This window comes from Prionailurus viverrinus, chromosome A1 (genome assembly GCF_022837055.1).
Source record: "Prionailurus viverrinus isolate Anna chromosome A1, UM_Priviv_1.0, whole genome shotgun sequence".
Lineage (NCBI taxonomy): Eukaryota > Metazoa > Chordata > Mammalia > Carnivora > Felidae > Prionailurus > Prionailurus viverrinus.
In genome coordinates, this window is record NC_062561.1 from 229,042,229 (window position 1) to 229,061,845 (window position 19,617).

Here is a 19,617-nt window from a genome sequence, read left to right on the forward strand (position 1 = left end):
CTAAATCACAGTGTTCTGGGATGTCAGTTACACATGCAATAAACCACCTGATATTATCCCCAGGTCACTGAGGCCTCATTTATTTTTTTCCATCTTTTTTTTCTCTGTTGCAGATTGACTTGTTTGTATTGCTACATCTTCAGGTTTGCTGATCCTTTCTTTTCCCATGTCTCAGCTGCAGTTAATCTCATCCAGTGTATTTTTTGTTTTCATTTCAAATATTTTAATTTTTATCTCTATAATTTCCATTTGGTTCCTTTTGTATCTTCACACACTCTCTCCATTCTATTCATATTAAAGATCCATAAACATAGGGTATTTATAATAGGTATTTCAAAGTTTTGTGTACTAATTCCACCATCTCTGTTATTGGTGGATCTTTTTCTATTGACTTTTTTTTCCCTCCTGGTTATGGGTCACATTTTCCTGATTCTTGGTATGTCCAGGAATTTTTTACTGGAGGCTGAATGTTGAGTTGTTAGGTTACTGAGTATGTGAACTTTGCTATCTTTATTTGAAGAACATTGGCTTTGTTCTGAAAGAAAGTTACGCTATTGGAAGGTCAGATGGGTTTGATCTTTTCATGGCTTTTTAAAAAACTGTTACAGGGTAGGTCTGCGGTTGCCTCAATTCAGAGCTAGTTTAGCCCTAGTACTAAGGTGTGACCCTCTGGGTTTCTTGAATAGTCAATTTGGAAGCTGATTTTCTTGAAAGCATAATGTTGGAAGATCCCTGGCCTGACCTTAGGAAGAGATTCACAAAATCCTTTCTTCACTATGGTAAGCTTGAAACCAAAGCGTTCTGAGGAGGGAACATGGGATATGTGGTCGGCTGCAGGTGCACAGAAGAACCAAGCCAACGGCCGGATGCTGAGAAACATTTAGAATGCTCCCATAACGAAAGGTGGCTGTCAGGTACTCAATCATTAATCACAAGGACAGCAGTTCAGTGTGATAATTGGTTCTCTCTGTATACAAGGATTTAATAGCTTTCTTGCCTGCCACATAAATGATGCTGACCCGCCCAGCCTCTGTGAGTAGACAATGGTACTAAAGATTGTGTTAATCTAACTGTGCATCTCCTTAGGACCATCAGTCTACAAATAGGAACTTTGAGGCATTATTGCAATTTTGAAAAGGTTGTCCCTCATCATGTGTCTTTGCTTACATTCCTAAACTATATAAACCTCTTTAAATGGTTTTATGTGGAGAGATTCTTTTCCAGTTAATATTTAAAGATGTTTGTTTCATCCACTTGAAAATGCCTTTGGTTATAACTCTTCATCACTGCCCCTTGTTCAACATAAAAACAGATATAAAAAAATGGAAGCTTCTCAATATGTGTGCCAGTTTAAATTTCTACCGGTGTCTAAGAGATCCTGGCATAGTCAAGACAGTTCTCTATCCTAGCAAGGTGCTGCCTGAGGCTTGTGATGTGCATACAGCTGGGCAAAGCAAGGCTCTGTGTCCACCAGGGGCTTGAGCTCACGACCTCAAGATCAAGAGTTGCATGCTCTATGGACTGAGCCAGTCAGAATCATTTTTTACCCTGGTCTGCACCCTAGGAAATGGAGCCCAGGGCACTACTTTGTCCTTATTCTCTTGCCCTCTGGCTGCAGGTTGGGTTTAGCCAATGGGAGATGCCAGTAGGAGATGGAAGGGCAGGATGAGAGATGACAGTCTGGGATGTGTCTTCTCACTGTCCCCTTGCCTCTGCTCCTCCAGGACTACAGCTCCTGCTGGCCAGTCCCCTCTAAGCCTGCAGCCCTCTCTGGGCTCCATTACCATTTTCTCCCTTTGTCTTTTTGGCTGTGATGACAGTAACAGCTTCATGCCAGGGCTGGTTCCTGGGTGCCTCAGCAGCTTTTGTCGGTTCCCTTAACCTTACCAGCATCTCTGTAAACCATCCTTCACTAAATGGCTCTTCATTTGAACCATCAAGTGAATGCTGTTTCTTTCCAGAATTCTGACTAATACACACGTTAAGTGAAAAGAGAAGAATACAAAGCTTTGTATAGACCAAAACAAAACAAAACACCCAAAAAACAAACAAACAAAAACACCTAAAACTGACATGGAAAGTCTCATTATCTGGGGGCGCCTGGGTGGCTCAGTTGGTTAAGTGTCTGACTTCAGCTCAGGTCGTGATCTCATGGTTCATGAGTTGGAGCCCCACATCAGGCTCTGCACTGACAGCTCAGAGCCTGGAGCCTGCCTCGGATTCTGTGTGTGTCTCTCTCTCTCTCTGCCGCTCCCCTGCTCATGCTCTGTCTCTTCCAAAAATAAATAAATATTTAAAAGTTTTAAAAAAAGAAAGTCTAATTATCCGGAGGTCGTTTAGGAATAAAGTAAGGAAGATGGTTTGCAATCATTTGAAACTATTCCACCATTTCTATTTTTTTGTTTAATTTTTTTAATGTTTACTTATTTTTGAGACAGAGACAGAGTGTGCGTGGGGGAGGGGCAGAGAGAGAGAGGGAGACACAGAATCTGAAGCAGGCTCCAGGGTCTGACCTATCAGCACGGAGCCCGACGTGGGGCTCGAACTCGGGAACAGCGAGATCACGACCTAGACTGAAGTCGGATGCTTAACTGACTGAGCCACCCAGGCACCGCTATTTATTTTTCTTGAGCTGGAGTAAGTAACTGCGTACATAATAGGTAACTATGGGTATAACACCATCAATATCTGTTTTATAAGGTACCAACTTCCAACTTCGTGGAAATTTACTACTCGTGGCACAAGGAGAACAACACATTAAGGAAGTCGTCAAGGAACCTGGAGGAAGTAGACAAGGCTTCTTCCCACATGGGTATTCAACTTGGCGACTGAGGTCATTAGAATAAAGCTTTAAGTCTGACTACTTTTGTTACTATGGCTTTCTTAGCATTTGTAAGCACATTTATACATTCCATTAGGTCTCGATGATCATTAACTTGTAAGAAATATTTCCTCTTCCCTGTATTTATTTTCATTTTTTTAAATGAAGTATAGTTGACATACAATGTTATATTAGTCACAAGTGTAGACCATAGTGATTTCACAATTCTGCACATCACCCAGTGTTCACCGTGATACGTGCAGTTATCATCAGTCACCATACGTCAGTACAGTATTATTGGCCAGAGAAAAATATGGACATTTCATGAATTTGCACATCATCCTCATGCAGGGGCCACACTAATCTTCTCTGTATCGTTCCAGCTTTCGTACATGTGCTTGCTGAAGCACATGCTTTCTTTCTTTCTTTTTTTTTTTTTAAGCCAAACATCCCTTGGCTTAGTTTAGTAGTATTGTTAACCTCTGAAATGTAGATAAGCTTACTGTCTCCAACACAGATGGGTCCAGAAATAGATTTCATGGGTTATCCATTTACAATACCAAACTATCCTTTCTGATATCCACTATGAGGTTCTCCAAAGAGTTCCCCTTATTCTTAATGTCTAGAAAACCACAAATGCAATCTCATTAATGAGAACCACCACCAGGTTTAAGCCTCTCAGGGCCTGGGTACTCTGTTTCCTGGCCCCAGGCTGTGTCTTAACATAGAGAATATCCTGTAGAAGTCAATAGGAATAGGGAAAACGATATCTCATTATAGTAAACATAAAACTAACTTTTGATAGAGCTGTTAGGAATTCTGTGCATGAGGTCCCAGATAATCAGATTTGACCTTCATGCTTCTGTGTAAGAGCGGGGGAGCCAATTTCCACCACCGTGGAAATTTACTACCCGTGGCACAAAGAGAACAACAAATTAAGGAAGTCGTCATGCAACCTGGAGGAAGTAGACAATGCCAAATCCAACCTTTGCAACGTGAAGTTTGAGTACTGCAGCCAGAATGCACCACAGACCTAACCCACTGCAGACTAAAAGGTTTGCTGCAAATGCACCTACGTGAGGTTCAGAGGACCTGGAATCCACTTGACATCAAAACGCTGCAGGAAAGCTCCCAGGACTTTGGTCTGCATTTTTTGTTAATGGGAATAACGCTCACTCCTGGGGTTCTTTGGTTTTTGTTAAGTTTATTTATTTTGCAAGACAGAGAGAGACAGCGAGCTCGTAAGTGGGGAAGGGGCAGAGAGAGAGAGAGAGAGAGAGAGAGAGAGAGAGAGAATCCCAAGCAGGCTCTGCACCATCAGCTCGGGGCGGGCGCTCAACCTCACAAACCATGCGATCATGACCTGAACCAAATTTCAAGAGGGTCGCTTAACCGACGGAGCCACCCAAGTGTCCTTGGTCTGCATTTTTAAAACACCACACGTGTAGCTGCTCAGCTAACTAAACAGATCAATAGAAACAAACCTTTGCAGGAGGGGAATTACTCTGGGCACCTGCAACTTTTTCTTCTTTTTATCTTCACCTGACCACTGAGAAAAGTACTTCAGGAGGGCAGCCTTGTGTGACGGTTACCCTAACACTCGGGTACCAGCTGGCATTTGTCTCTGCTCATCTTCAGTGAATTCATTAATATTTTTATCTGTAGGATATTCACAGATAAGAGTACTAACCTTAATTATATGCTAATCTGAACTAGATTCTTCTTCTTCCATCGTTGACGGTCACTCACGTGTGCACCTGAGCTGTGAAAAGCTCCACAAACAACAGATATGGTTCAAGGCACACGGGGCTCACACCCGCTTCCCAAAAATTTTGAATCTGTGTTGCCGACACACTGGCCTCACGCCCTGGCCACGGATGATTGGATAGAGTGGGCCATGTGGTTCAAGGGCTATGGGTCGGCTGAGCCAACCAGATTCTACTTCCTGGGGATTTGAACTGGTGGACTCAGACGCAGCTTGCCTCAGTGGTGGGAGCAGCCAAATGTGCCAGGAGGACGAAGAGGGGGAGCCGGAGGTAGAGAGAGACCAAGAGCGGTACGGAGAAAGACATCTTGAGCCACGAGGCCAGAGCTCATCTGAACCGTGAGACCCACAGCCGGAAACCTTAATTCTTGGCTCTCCTGGGCCCAGGCAACTGCCAAGGGAACTGGATGTACTTCCTGCCCTGTTGCTCTGTGGGATTCTCACTCTCAGACTCGCTTAAGTGCTTTTCTGTCATCACAACCCCAACTGCTTGGACAGAACCCAAAGCAGGTTAGGAACCTCCTATTGCTTGCATTCCCGATCAGGCTGACTTAGGCTCAGGCGATATTTCCTACTAATCGTAAAACAGCCACTTAAGCCGCTAACCATTTCTCATTCGCAATAAAACCCACAGAGAACTGGAATTCATGGATTTTCCAAAGCTCTTCCTTCGTGCAGCAATTTAGCTCAGGGCCTCTCTTTGGCCCACCACGTAGGAATCCTGCAAATGCTAAGCAGAGCGGTGGTCGTGTGGAGCTCTGAAGACCGTCAGGAGCCAAGGTGAGATGAGTGAACCTGGGTCTTACAGCCTGGTGGAAAACCTGTTTTTTAAGTATGCCCTCCTACCTAACTTGCCACCGAGAGGTACCTTCCTCTGTGCTGGTGATAAGCCTCTAGGCCTTCACTTTTCCTGACTTCAGCTGCGCACGGTGGGTGAGTCCTGCTTCGAACTTTGACAAATATCTGAGATGCACTCAAGTGTTCCTGCCATGGGTGTGCAGGTGCGGGCCGCCCGAGCCCTTGCTTTCTTTTAGCCACACCGCCCTGACCCTACATCGCTGTCTCCACCCTGGGGCCTGCAAGGAGGCTCTCAGAGCCCGGGCTGAGGTCAGGCCTCTTTCACAGGCACATGTGCTCCCCTGACATCTCAAGGTTCGGTTCATTCTTAGAAATCCGTGACCCCACTTCATAACGTCCTTCCACGAGCCATATTTACTTAAGAACCTGTTTCTGGGTGAGGCCACTGTCCTTGGTTAATTTTAACCTCACTAGAGATAGAATGTTAGCAAAACTCGGTTTGACCTCTCATGTCTTCTGTGGCCGTTCCATAGGTCATTGTGACTTGGTGACTATGTCAGGGGGTCACTGACTTCAGGAAGCTTCCCTCCCCAGGACATCTAAAAAACGTGCTCTCTGTAAGTTCCGGATCAATAAAAAGAAACCGCAGGGGGAAATAATCCCACTTTGCCTCTTAGCTGTACTTGGCTCTCATTACCAACTTGCAACTTGGAATTTACTTGATATCTGTTTGAGCTCTGTTCCACTCACAATGATACGAGACCCATATCCTTCCCCACCAGAGCTTGAAATCCAGGAAAGAAAGAAAGTGTCGTGATAAAGATGGACCAGTAACAGCAAAAACCCCACAAAACAACAACAACAACAACAACAAAACGTACCGCTCTAGGCAAAATCCCAAGCCCCTACATAAATAGCATCAGAATCTATTGATTCTTTCTTGCAATCCCTGTTTCCGTGCTTCTGGGTGTGCTCTATAGGCCCGTGTCACATTGTGAACCCTTTGTTGTCCGTCTGTCTGCGGTAACGCGTACAGAAAGGGAGAGGAAGCGTTTGGAAACTTTTACAGCAACTAGATCTCAAGGTAACATTTTTACTGCACTTTACAGAGATGCCACGTTGCAAAGGATTGGAAACTTTAAGAAGCTGTGCCTCTCTGTGAATAGTTTTACAAGCACCGTTCTGCCACAGTTTTCAAAGGGAAAAGGCCACGTTCCTTCCTGCTCTAAAAAGAAAGCCGTGCAGTGTTTCCTTCTCTTGTAGGGCGCAAGATGTATTTTCATAGCTGTTTGCTCTTGTAAAGACATACAGGAGGGACAGCCGAAAATGCAACTACTAAATATCACGGGTCCCACGAGCAGATTCAAGTGTTCCGTTATTACCTTGTGAAATATAAACCGAGTGGAAACATTAATTTCTCATGTACCTACCACTGACTAATGCATTAAACATAGATCACACACTCACCAGTGCTGAGTTTTTCTTTTCATCTCTCCAGCATGTTGAATTATAGCTAAAGTGGGGGGAGGGAGGGCACCTGGGTGGCCCAGCTGGCAAAGCATCCTACGTAGGCTCAGTTCGTGATCTCACGGTTTGTGAGTTTGAGCCCTGCATTGGGCTCTCTGCTGTCAGCACAGAGCCTGCTTCGGATCCTCTGTCCCCCCTCTGTCTGCCCCTCCCCTGCTCTCTCTCCCTTGAACATAAATATTAAAAAATAAAATAAAATAGGGGCGCCTGGGTGGCGCAGTCGGTTAAGCGTCCGACTTCAGCCAGGTCACGATCTCGCGGTCCGTGAGTTCGAGCCCCGCGTCGGGCTCTGGGCTGATGGCTCAGAGCCTGGAGCCTGTTTCCGATTCTGTGTCTCCCTCTCTCTCTGCCCCTCCCCTGTTCATGCTCTGTCTCTCTCTGTCCCAAGAATAAATAAACGTTGAAAAAAAAAATTTTTTTAATAAAAATAAAATAAAATAAATTATAGCTAAAGGCCACTTCTGATAAGAGAGATGTATTTATCTTTCCTATTTAACTACAATAATACGAATATTTTATAACAAACGCCATTTTCACCATCAGCGCATCTCTGCTCCTTTTTTTATGTACAGGAGTCTGAAAGTTCCAGAACACCGAAGCAACTTTCCGGGTCTTTGTTCCCGCTGTTGATCATTTTGCACCAGCTGCTTCTCTTTCCCTGGCCCCAGGGGCCTTTCCATGAAGCTCAGTTCAGCAGAGAAGCCAGCACCCAAAGGAAATTCACACACATGCTGACAGGTACTTGAAGCATTCCCAAGCTGTTTCCCGGATTTTGGCCTTGGGGATGGCAGTGATAACAAGAATTGGGGCCAGGAAAGTCTCAGGCTTTTGCGTCTGTCCTGATAAATTTGTTGATCGATGGTAAGGTGCAGTGAAGTAAAGCTATACAGTGTCCATGAAGCATCTTAGCATTACTGACCTCGTTCTGCCTTTTCAGACTTGAGGGTGAAGAGAATAAAACTGTAAAATGCTGTGCTTATACCTGGTTTTAACACCCAACCTCTGTTTGGTTCCAACCTCTAATTGGTTCCATCCATGTAAGGCTTTATAAATTAGGAACAAAAAAAAAAAATTCTTTGCTTACAAATAAGCTATTTAAATGGGGAAAAAAAACACCCTACATTTCTGTACGTAGGAATGCTTTTTGGAACACATTCCCGGTTTAAATAAGCTACCTGTGCAGATGGGTTTTACAACCCAACCCATCTGGACTAAGCCGGAAATACTTAAAGCAAGCATTTCTTTCAGTTTACAGAAATCCTCTTGACTAAGTTTTCCAAGAATCATCACAAGGGACACTGATGGAAACAAAGGGACTTAAAGATCAGCCTAAGCCCTGATGACACTGATAATGAGGACCAATTGATCATTATACACAGAAAGTTGGGCTTGATGTTATTGATTTATTTATTTGTTATTTATTTATTTATTAAAAAGTAATCTTTACGCCCAACATGGGGCTTCGAACTCATGACCCCGACGTCAAGGGTCACGTGCCCTACCGACCGAGGCAGCCAGGCGCCACCCAGAAAGTTGGTTTTTAAACAGAGAGTAGTCTTTTTCCAGAGACACCAGCCAGCATTAAACTTTCAATCCCACGCATGCTTCACCCACTTGGGCTGGCTTTGCCCCTTACTTGTTCCGACAGACCCCTCAACTCCTCAAACACAGTCTACAACTTTCAAGTGCAGTCACACAGCACATACCTCTGGCTGGTCTACGGAGCACTTTGGCCTAGGGGATGTTGGATACGGGAGTGAGTGGTTTTCCGTTACTTACAAACCCTGTTGATATTAAACCCAAACAGAATCCAGATATGCTTTCGTTTTCTCGCCCTACAGGATAGGACGGGATTAAAACTAAAATGAATTAACAGAAGACCCAACCATTTTGAACAAGTAACATAAAAGTGATTGTACAATTTGGACCCACTTAATTTTGTGTCTGACTGTAAGACAGTCATTATGATGAAAACAGGACTTTTCTCTATAGAGAAAACTGTACATAAATATGGTCAGTACTGAGGTAAACAATAGTCAACCTAATGACAGGTAACATAGACTGTTAATGTTTTAGATCCGTAAAAATATATGTTGTTAGTTTTACATTTTACAGTAACCAGTCTTAAGCAGTGGAAGCACATTCCTGTAAAAACAACCATACCCCCTTAGGAACTTGCTATTTAAGTGAAAACTAACACTAATTCTGAATTAGTCATTTCTTTATTCACATTTGTATAGGTTTCCACATATGAGGTTAGTTGTCAGTCTAAAACTTTACCTTCTTTAATGTGGTACTCAGAACTTAGAATTTTTTTCCTCCACAAGATTAGCTTCGACAGAAATAAAATGGTCTTTCTTTGATCTCACTAAATTATGAGAAAATCATCTGATCTAGAATAACAATTATTTTCATGCAAAATTCATTTGCAGGCAAGTCCTTGGAAAATTAACGTAAATGTCCCCTAATCCGGGTTCTTCTTCTCTCCTGGAGGCCAGGCAGATTCTACACTGGCTTGTCTGGGTCTCTTTCCCATACATAGAGAAGGCCCTACGACTTCCTCCATGGGCGGAAAGGACTTTGGTTCAAGACTGTGATGGCCCACATTCAAGAAACTCAAGTCGTCATGGTGGCCTGAATTATACAGAATTGATACAGTTCTTTGGGGACCTTTTAAATGGTGTGTGTTCGTAGGATGAAACCAGAAGCCACCTGTTATTATTTCTTCACTTTGGAGATGAAGTAGAACAGGATTTGCCTGATCCATTTGGTCACCCAAACCTCCCTTGCATTGGACGTCTGCATGGAAGTCTGGAGAAAATACTGAGATTAGAAGGCCATGATACAAAGAATGTGGAAAGTCAAAGAAGTCCAAGTACCAGGTGGGGGAATGAAACCTGCCCCTCTATCAGAAAGTCCATCTTGACGATAAAAAGTGTTCTGGGGACGGATGGTGGTGATGGTTGCACAACAGTGTGATGTCCTTAATGCCACTGAAGTGTACATTCGAAGGTGGTTAAGGGGCACCTGGGTGGCTCAGTCAGTTAAGCATCTTGACTTTGGCTCAGGTCATGATCTTGGGGGTCTTGAGCTCAAGTCCCGCGTTGGGCTCTGTGCTGACAGCTCGGAGCCTGGAGCCTGCGTCGGATTCTGTGTCTCCCCCTCTCTCTGCCCCCCCACTGCTTGCGCTCTGTCTCTTAAAGATTTAAACGTTAAAAAAAATTTTTTTAAAGATGGTTAAAATGGTAAATTTTGCCACAATAAGAAAGTACATCTTGCCACAATAAGAAAGCCAGTCTTGTACTACTATGCATATGACCCCTCAGTATGGACACATATGGCCAAAATTTAAGAGAAACATATTCTTAAGTCAGAAAGGAACAAGGGCGTATGTTTGCATTTTTGCTATAATCTTCTCATCATTAAAACATGTGAGGTTAGAAAGACATTAAATGTTGGCATCATATAGGAAATTCACCTCCAGGTTCTTGTTGGCATTTAAAAGTGGTGCTAATTAATATGCAGTTCCCTCTAATTCATGTGTTATTCATTATACAACTGAATTAAAAATAAAACAAAACTGGAAACACCCAATACCTCCTCTCAAATTCTTGATTCAATGCCTTCTGCAAACGTGGCAATTATTTAAAGGCCTTTACTTTTTACTTTCTTTGTACTGGGATGCCCCTTTTCCACAATTTGGTCTTGCCCCATCCTGCCCTGCCCCCCAACACAAGGTTAAGGATAAACATAATTGATTAGTATGTCACAGAGCTTTGGGCTGCTAATCCCTGGGGAAAAAGTTCTTCCTTTCAATCCTGGACTGGTGTGGAAATCATAACACTGAGTAAGGAGATGCCAGGTGAGTGGTAAGGTACAAACGCCGGGTAGGTGCCTGGACAGCTCAACTGGAACCAAAGTCTAGAACAGACATGCCATGAGTATCAGTCACAGTGACCTGCTACAGGCCGTCACTGTAGCTGCCTACGAACACAAAGGGTAGGGTCCATTTTCTCATGGTCACAGTAATGTATCATGGGAAGAACTTTCCACGGGGTCAGTTAAATGACAGGAGTTATGCAAAACCATAGACACTTCCAAGCAGGAACGTGCTAGAAAGATCAATGAAGAACTCCCGTTTAAAACAAAAAGAAGAACTCTTGTTTCGTGTGGCTATCAGGGTGACAGAAAGCCCCTTGGTCTGAGCTAATTGCTTTCCAACTCTTCTACCAGGAAACTAACTGAGAGCAGGCACAGCACAGTGTGCATTAGACGTCCGGCTTGAGTAGTACACACAAGTGATTATCCCCAGTACAAAAGATCTGGATGTTGTTTTCATCTGCCACAGCAATTAATTTTATTTCTACTAGCACAGCAGTATGAACATGGGAGAAAACATTAGCATCAAAAACATTAAGTCGCTCTTAGAAAGGATTCGTAACTTTGAAGTAGCAGACCGTTAGGCAAGATTTTAAAAGCTATTTTGTATTTATTGAAGTTCAAAACAGCCTAGCAAAGTACCTTCAAAATAAAGATGACCAAAATAAACTAGAAAAGTATTTCCAAAATAAAGATGACCAAAAATTTGTCAGCTCGAGCGTATTAGTTGTCAGTTGCTGCTCTAACCTAACACGTTACCATAAACTTAGTGACTTAAACAACACAAGCGTATTATCTTACAGTTCTGCAGGTTAGAGATCCGACACGGGTTCCGTCCCACTGGGCTAAAATCAAGGTGTGGGCAGGGCCACGTTCCTTTCTGGGGGCCTTGGGGAAGACTCTGTTCTCTTCCCTTTTCACCTTCAGAGACCATCCACATTCCATGGGTCATGGCTCCTTCCTCCATCTTCAGAGCCAGAAATAATGCGTCTCTCTCTCTCTCTGTTCTGTTATTTTACATTTTCCTCTGATCCTGACCCTCTCCCAATTCCTCTCCTCCCCTCTTAAGGACCCTTGGGATTACACTGGGCCCACCTGGAGAACCCAGAACGACCTCCCAGGTCAGATTAGTACCTTCATCCCACCTGCAATCTTCTTCTTCTTTGCCATCTAACCCAACGTATTCCCAGGTCCCGGGGATTTGGACACAGGCATGGTGATCGGGGGGTGGCATTAGTTTACCTACCACACGTTAAATACACAGGTAAATACACATTAGATACACCACAGTTAGTATTTTGTAATAGTTCAATAGTTGTCATTCAGTTACCTTAATCTACAGAATTAATCTTTTTTATCATAAAACATATTCAACTGGCCAGATGCAACAGTAACAAAAAAGTGTAAAGTGATATAAAACAAATTGTACAAGATTACAAAGTAGTGATGATTTGTGTGTGTGTGTTCATATATGTATATATAAAACTATACAATGTATATACATGTGTATGTGTGTGTGTGTGTGTGTGTGTGTGTGTGTATACACATACCCCATACACAGAGTTTTACAGTTAATTAAGTGGTTCTAGAAAATCAATATACCATAAAGATTCCTGGGAAAGTAATGCTTATAAAATAAGGCCACGTTTATAAAGATCTCAAATCAGTCAAAGACAAGGTTCCTCATGAGAACATCCAGGTTACAGACAAATTCGTTCCTGGTTAGTCCTTTCCCCTTCTCCTCTCGCTTTTTTTCCTGTTGTACTGCCCAGATTTCCTTTCCCGGTGCCCTTAAAGGCCTGTGGCATGTGAAATGACTAGAGCCCGTGTGAACAAGGTCAAACCACCAAACACAAATAGGCCGGTTTGGAGGAAGTCACTGGAAAACAAAAGCATGCCATCCGTGCACCTCTGTGTCCAGGGCACCTGCAGCTCCAGAGAAGAAGGCCCCGCCCCTTTCAATGGTCGCAACACCAGCTTTGGCTCTCCACCTGGACTTTGCTTGAACGTGTGACCGCTGTGAACGGCGAGGGCCGGTGCCCGGCCCACGCCAGACTTAAAAGACAGGAATGTGGTAGTGGCGGTCATTCTCCGTCAGCAGGGAGATCTCGGGCCACTCCCTGAACGGCAAGTCTGGGTAGCAGACCTCAAAGTCTCTGGAGTTAAACTTGAACAGTCTGAACACTTTTATCTTTATTTCAAGGGAGTGTCCAAGAATAAACATATCGATCTGGAGAAGAGACGAGAGAGAGGTCACAAACACACATTTCCAATTTCCCGCCCCCACCAGGGGAGGGAGCGTGTTCTCCTGAAGCTTAGGAAGCAGTGCCCTTGCTTAGGAACCAGACCCACACATGAACCACTGAAAGGCCGGCGTCAGGAACAAATGCCCACGATGCGGAAGGCAGGGGACAAGCAGAGGAACATCTCTGTAGACCAGCATGAAGTTACAGGGGGAAAAAAACAAAACAAAACAAAACAAAAAACAATAAAAAGTAAAGGATGCTCACAGTTAAAATCACACTGTTTTCCAACTAGTTTTAGATAAATTTTTGTAAAAAAAAATGGCAGGTAATTTTGCACACCGCCTAAGAGAGCAAAGCAAAACAAAAGAAAACCTCTTTTCTATGGGAATGAAAAAGTCTTATCTGGATTTTAAAGTTTTTAACAATTTCTTTTTTTTTTAACTTAAAGTTTATTTATTAGTTTTAATCATCTCTACACCCAACATGGGACTTCAACTCACGACCCGGAGATCAAGAGTCGTATGCTCTTCCGACTGAGCCAGCCGGGCGCCCCTAAAATTTTTCCAATAGTGTCTATTTATCTGCACTAAGGAACCAAATGCTTTCCCAAACATTATCTCCTCCAGCTGGACTTTCTCTCGGTTAAACTCTGCTGTGGGAGAACTGCCACCAACTGAGAAGCAGAGTGAAAGCTCAGAAGGGCCTCCAGCACTGCTCAGTGGCCATGGGGCTTGACAGACACACGGCACACTGCACGGAGCAGTGAGGTTTTTACTCTTCTTTTCCTCCTTTCAGGGGCAACGACATCAAGCCACTGCTTCGCCGCAGGTGGGTTTATCACCTGAAAGTAAACTCCACACACCTGTGTGTTTAGGCACTGCCATGGGGTCCTGAACACATTCTTCTGCCCCAATTACCTGCTCCAGTCCACATGTGTCGCCCACAGAATTCAGGTGGTTCATCATGAAGCTCAAAGGGTCAGAGGATGTTTCCCGGGAAAACAGGAGCCGAAAAAGACTGGGAATGACTTTCTGAGTCTTCATTTGCTCATAAACTTCAGTGACTTGATAGAGCATGATGAACTTTAGAGCTTCGTAAAGTTTATATTCCAGAATCGCATCAGAAAAGAGGATGTTGCACATACTTCCTCTCTTGTGATAATCTTTAATTCCACTAAATTCAGTCCACTGGAAACACAGATGTGAGAGTGAGATTTACAGGGTAGAGGTGAATACCGACAGCATGGCATAGTTTTAAAGTACGTATAAAAATAAACCAGAGATTAATAGAGGGGACCTTTAACTTTTCATTTTTGACCCTGATTTTTTAAATTTTTTTTTCAACGTTTATTTATTTTTGGGACAGAGAGAGACAGAGCATGAACGGGGGAGGGGCAGAGAGAGAGGGAGACACAGAATCGGAAACAGGCTCCAGGCTCTGAGCCATCAGCCCAGAGCCCGACGCGGGGCTCGAACTCACGGACCGCGAGATCGTGACCTGGCTGAAGTCGGACGCTTAACCGACTGCGCCACCCAGGCGCCCCTGACCCTGATTTTTTTTTAAAAAATTTTAATGTTTATTTATTTCCGAGAGAGAAAGTGAGAGAGAGCGTGAGCGGGGGTAGGCCGGAGAGAGAGGGAGACACAGAATCCAAAGCAGGCTCCAGGCTCCGAGCTGTCGTAGGGCTCGAACTCACAGACCACGAGATCATGAGCTGAAGTCGGACGTTCAACCGACTGAGCCACCAGGCGCCCCTGACCCCGATTTTTTTAACCACAAGTATATATTACTTTTATAATAACAAACTAGCTTAAATATCTTTCAAAAAAGCACCACCGATTAGGTAAAAAACCAAGCAAGTCAGTTTCCTAAGACAGCTTAATACAGCTGGGTCGCACGGCAGATATTCCAGAGACGAACAGTAATAACTAGTATTCTTTGCCACTCACCATGTGCCAAGCACGGTTTAAAGCCACATGTATTAACTTATTCAATCCTCACAATAACAGTACAAGGGACACAATATTCACATATCGGTTTTACTCATCAAAAAACCACAGCACAGAAATTTTACGGTATTTACCGGGGAGGGTTCATTTCAACAATTCCAAATCTGTGTCTATTAAAAGGCAGGAAAACTCTTAGTTCAAATGACAGCGTCTGTGGTGTCCCCAAGTTATTAATGGGGCACATTCCAGAAGTGCATTTCTGAATGCCCTGTCTGGACCTTGCACCACATCTCTCTGGGGAAAACAAAGGTACGGGACTGTTAAGGTTTCCTGGCCAGCCCACAAAGGCCTCCTGAACCCATAACGGGCCTAATTATCACGTCCAACGCTGCTCTCGTTGGTTACTTGGAAGGAGAAAGAACAGGAAAGCCCATCGTCAGCTCCTAGAAGAGGCGCTCCTGCCCACAGGTCCTCCCCGCGAGGCATCGGGTGACAGGCCTGACAGAGAAGAGTCACTCACTGCACCCGGGGGTGTGTGCTTTCATTCCTCGTCTTTTCTTCCCCCAGACACTCACCTGCGTTTTCAATAATTCCACACATTTACGTAACTTTCCAAACACATTGGAACCTGTATACTTCTCAGGACCAAAACTGTATTGCTGGATCCAATTACAACCTTGTGAAAAGAGCAGTTTTTCAGGAAGCTTGAAAAGGAAGGAGATGCCAACCGTGATTAGTACCTCAACGTTTATGACATTACAACCTAGAATATGTCACGGCACACGATCTTATCCCACTCAGGAATCTCCATTTAAAAAGACTAAATAAAAACATAGAGTTTCTTCTTTTAGATCTGTGGATTAAGGGATTTGGATCATATTCTTTCCCTCTTTTTTTTTTTTTTTTTTTTGAGAGAGAGAGCGAGAGCACAAGCAGGAGAGAGGGGCAGAGGGGGAGAGGATCTTTTCCTTTTTTAATGTTTCCTTATTTATTTTTGAGAGAGTGAGAGGCAGAGACAGAGCACGAGTGGGGGAGGGGGCAGAGGGAGAGAAAGAGAGAATCTTAAGCAGGCTCCATGCTCAGCGTGGAGCCCGACTTGGGGCTTGATCCCACGAACCACGAGACCATGACCTGAGCCGAAACCAAGAGTTGGACACTTGACCCACTGGGCCACCCAGGCACCCCACAGAGAGAGACAGAATCTTAAGTGGGCTCCACACCTAGCATGGAGCCCAACGCGGGGCTCAAACTCACAACTGTGAGATCAGATCACGACCTGAGCCAACATTCAAGAGTTGGATGCTTAACCGACTGAGCTGCCCAGGTGCCCCTGGATCGTATTCTTTTTTTTTTTTTTTTTTTAATGTTTATTTTTGAGAGAGAGAGGGAGACAGAGTACAAGGAGAGGGGGAGAGAGAAAGAGAGAGAGAGAGAGAGAGAGAGAAAGGGAGACACAGACTCCAAAGCAGGATCCAGGCTCCAAGCTGTCAGCACAGAGCCTGATGCGGGACTTGAACCCACAAACTGTGAAATCATCACCTGAGCTGAAGTCAGACGCTTAACCGACTGAGCCACCCAGGCGCCCCGTGGATCATATTCTTAATTTACAATTTCACAGCTGATGAAAACCTACATGAAGATTTTGTCTATGAAACCATCTTTCTGCATAAAACACTTCCCAAACTGCCTAGGTATACCCATTTAGAAATTATGTTTACCCTAACAACGCTAGAATACCGTAGCATATCGCGGAGCATATGGATTTTAGAATAAGGCACTTGGGGGTCCAAACCTCACTCTGTCACTCACCAGCCAAGAGACTGCTCACCCAGTGCAGATTATTTACCCTCTGAGCCTCATCCTCTACCATAAATCAAGGACAAGATATCCATTTTACAGGACTCCGGCTGGGACTAAGTAAGACCACAGAATTTGTAAGACTCTGATCCAGTGAAGGGATCTAACCCATACCCCACCCAGCTGAGCCTGGGGAACCCCGGGGTGTGGCCATATTCTCTGTCCTCGGCAGCTGGCCGCGGGGCTGGCACACTGCACACACTTGACGAGTGCTTCCTAGATAAAATGAAACTAATAAAAGCAACTCTCAAGAAAGAAATGGGAAGGAAATAGACCATGTGCAGCTATATAATATGCATATACTTTACATTACTCCTATTTCTTTGTGCTTCTGCCCTTAAATGTACATCCTAGATTGAACTTCCTACATTCAAAATAAAAATTCAGGTTGTTCATCAAGAATGTACTGCCTCAGGGCACCTCAGTGGCTCAGTTGGTTGAGCGTCCGACTCTCAATTTCAGTTCAGGTCACGATCCCAGAGTTGTGGGATCGAGCCCTGCATCGGGCTCCATGCTGAGTGTAGAGCCTGCTCACGATATTCTCTTTCTCTCCCTCTCTGCCCCTCTCCCCTACTCATGCTCGCTCTCTCTCTCTCTCTCTCTCCCTAAAAAGTAAAAAACAAAAAATAAAGAATAAAAATAAATAAAATAAAATAAAGAATATACTGCCTTATACCATTAAAATGAAAAAAAAAAAAAACCAACAAGGCACAGACTGGGAGAAAATATTTGCAAATCACATATCTGATAAAGCACCTGTGTTCAGAATATATAAAGAAATCTCAAAATCCAATCAATAATAAAATAAGAAGGGGCAAAAGATTTGAACAGACACTTCTCTAAAAAGATAATAATGAATGGCCAATAAGCACATGGAAAGATGTTCATTCCTCCTGACTAGCGGAATGCCAACTAAAAGCACAGTGACGCCAGCGCACATCTATCAGAATGGCTAAAAAACCCAAAAAACAAAAAACCCCAAATCTGACAATCCTGGTTAGAACTGGGAACAACTGGAACTCTTACACGCTACTGGTGGAAATGCAAAATGGCTGCACCACACGGGAGATCAGTTTGGTAGGTTCTTATGAACTCGGACCTACACCTACCACATGAGCCAACAATCTCACTCCCAGGCATTCGCCCAAAAGGGATGAAAACTTCCATTCATACAAAATCTTGTACGGAATTGTCAAAAACTAGAGATAATCCAGATGTCCTTCAACTGAAGAACGGATAAACAAATTATGTCATACTTACATCAAGGAATATCACTCAACAGTAAAAAGGAATGAACTACAAACTCACAGAATGTGGATGAATTGAAATGCATTTTGTAAAAAAGTTTTTCAATGTTTTATTTTTGAGAGACAGAGAGAGAGTACGAGCAGGGGAAGGAACAGAGAGAGAGAGACAGACAGACAGAATCCAAAGCAGGCTCCAGGCTCAGAGCTGTTAGCACAGAGCCCGATGCGAGGCTTGAACTCGTGAACCACGAGATCATGACCTGAGCCGAAGTCGGACGCTTAACTGACTGAGCCACCCAGGCACCCCTGAATTGCAATGCATTTCGCTAAGTGAGAGAAGTCAGATGCAAAAGGCTACACACTGGATAGTTCCATTGATATGACATTCTGGAAAAGGCAAAACCATAGGGTCTTAAGACCAACCAGCGATGGCCCTGGGCTAGGGGTGAGGAAGGGCTGACTACAAAGGAACAGTGGAGAATCTCTGGAGCACTCTATGCGTTTGTTAAACCTCAAATAACCATAGAGTAAAAAAGTGAGTTTCAGTAGACCACCTTGCTTCTGAAGAATGGATGCCCTTCTCGAGCAAAGATGGTGGCATCCAAAGCAAACACAACTGAGCATGGCGGCCTTTCTGAGATGGAGGGGGCCACAGGGCCTTCGAAGGCTCCTTCAACCTCGGGACGCACAAAGCCGCCCACTGAAGACCCAGCCATCTGCGCTACAGTTCTTGTCAACGCAACGTTCCCCGCCCCACCCCACCCCCGCCCCGTTTCCAGCGGACATACCTTCACAATGTCTTTTTCTTTCATCCACGATGGAAAGGAGAGGCCCTGGCTGAATATCTGAAACAACACTGACCTCAGTGCGTCATAGTTGTCTCTCTTTACTTGTCGGACACATTTGATGTGATGCCTCCAAAACAGCTCCTCGTAAGCCTGTCCACACAAAAACAGAAAGTTCGTTTTCAAACCCTCTGGATAAGGGAATAGAGAGAGTGAATTCACTGTATTGTCAGCGAGGCATTACCCCCAAAGAAAGGGGGCAACAGAGACAATAACAATTATAAATTATGAATGCGACCACATGTCACTATTTTATTCTGAGAGCAGGGGAGGTGAGCAGGGGAGGGACAGAGAGAGAGGGAAAGAGAGAATCCCAAGCAGGCTCCGCACTACCAGCACATAGCCCAATGCGGGGCTCGAATCTATGAACGAGGGGACCATGACCTGAGCCGAGATCAAAAGTCAGAGGCTTAACCGACTGAGCCATCCAGATACCCCATGAGGACATGTCATTTCAAAGGGACACTTGTGGGGCACCTGGAGGTTCGGTAGGTTAAGCGGCCGACTTTGACTCAGATCATGATCTCGTGGTTCGTGGGTTTAAGCCCCATGTTGGGCTCTGTGCTGACAGCCTGGAGCCTGAAGTCTCCTTCGGATTCTGTATCTTCCCCCCACCCTCTCTTAAAAATAAATAAACATTAAAAATTCTTTAAATAAAAATTAAAAAAATAAAAGGACATTTG

At 44.2% G+C, this 19,617-nt stretch overlaps 1 protein-coding gene and 1 non-coding gene across 3 annotated transcripts in view; both read right to left on the minus strand.

The window, feature by feature from the left end:
* Nucleotides 1-3,127: 3,127 nt before the first annotated feature.
* LOC125147057 (U6 spliceosomal RNA) lies at nucleotides 3,128-3,231 on the minus strand. Its single transcript, XR_007144982.1, has one exon. It is a non-coding gene; the product is annotated as a U6 spliceosomal RNA (small nuclear RNA).
* Nucleotides 3,232-11,380: 8,149 nt separating this feature from the next.
* OTULINL (OTU deubiquitinase with linear linkage specificity like) overlaps nucleotides 11,381-19,617 on the minus strand; it is a 31,747-nt gene continuing 23,510 nt past the window's right edge. The window contains exons 5-8 of one of the 2 annotated variants that reach the window (XM_047864454.1): nucleotides 18,878-19,027; nucleotides 15,561-15,689; nucleotides 13,954-14,223; nucleotides 11,381-13,020 (exon numbers count right to left, since the gene is read on the minus strand). In XM_047864454.1, coding sequence (XP_047720410.1) covers nucleotides 12,847-13,020; nucleotides 13,954-14,223; nucleotides 15,561-15,689; nucleotides 18,878-19,027 — 723 coding nt within the window. In that variant the 3' untranslated portion in view covers nucleotides 11,381-12,846. The remainder of the gene's footprint in view (nucleotides 13,021-13,953; nucleotides 14,224-15,560; nucleotides 15,690-18,877; nucleotides 19,028-19,617) is intronic. The other variant, XM_047864462.1, reaches the window with a different exon arrangement.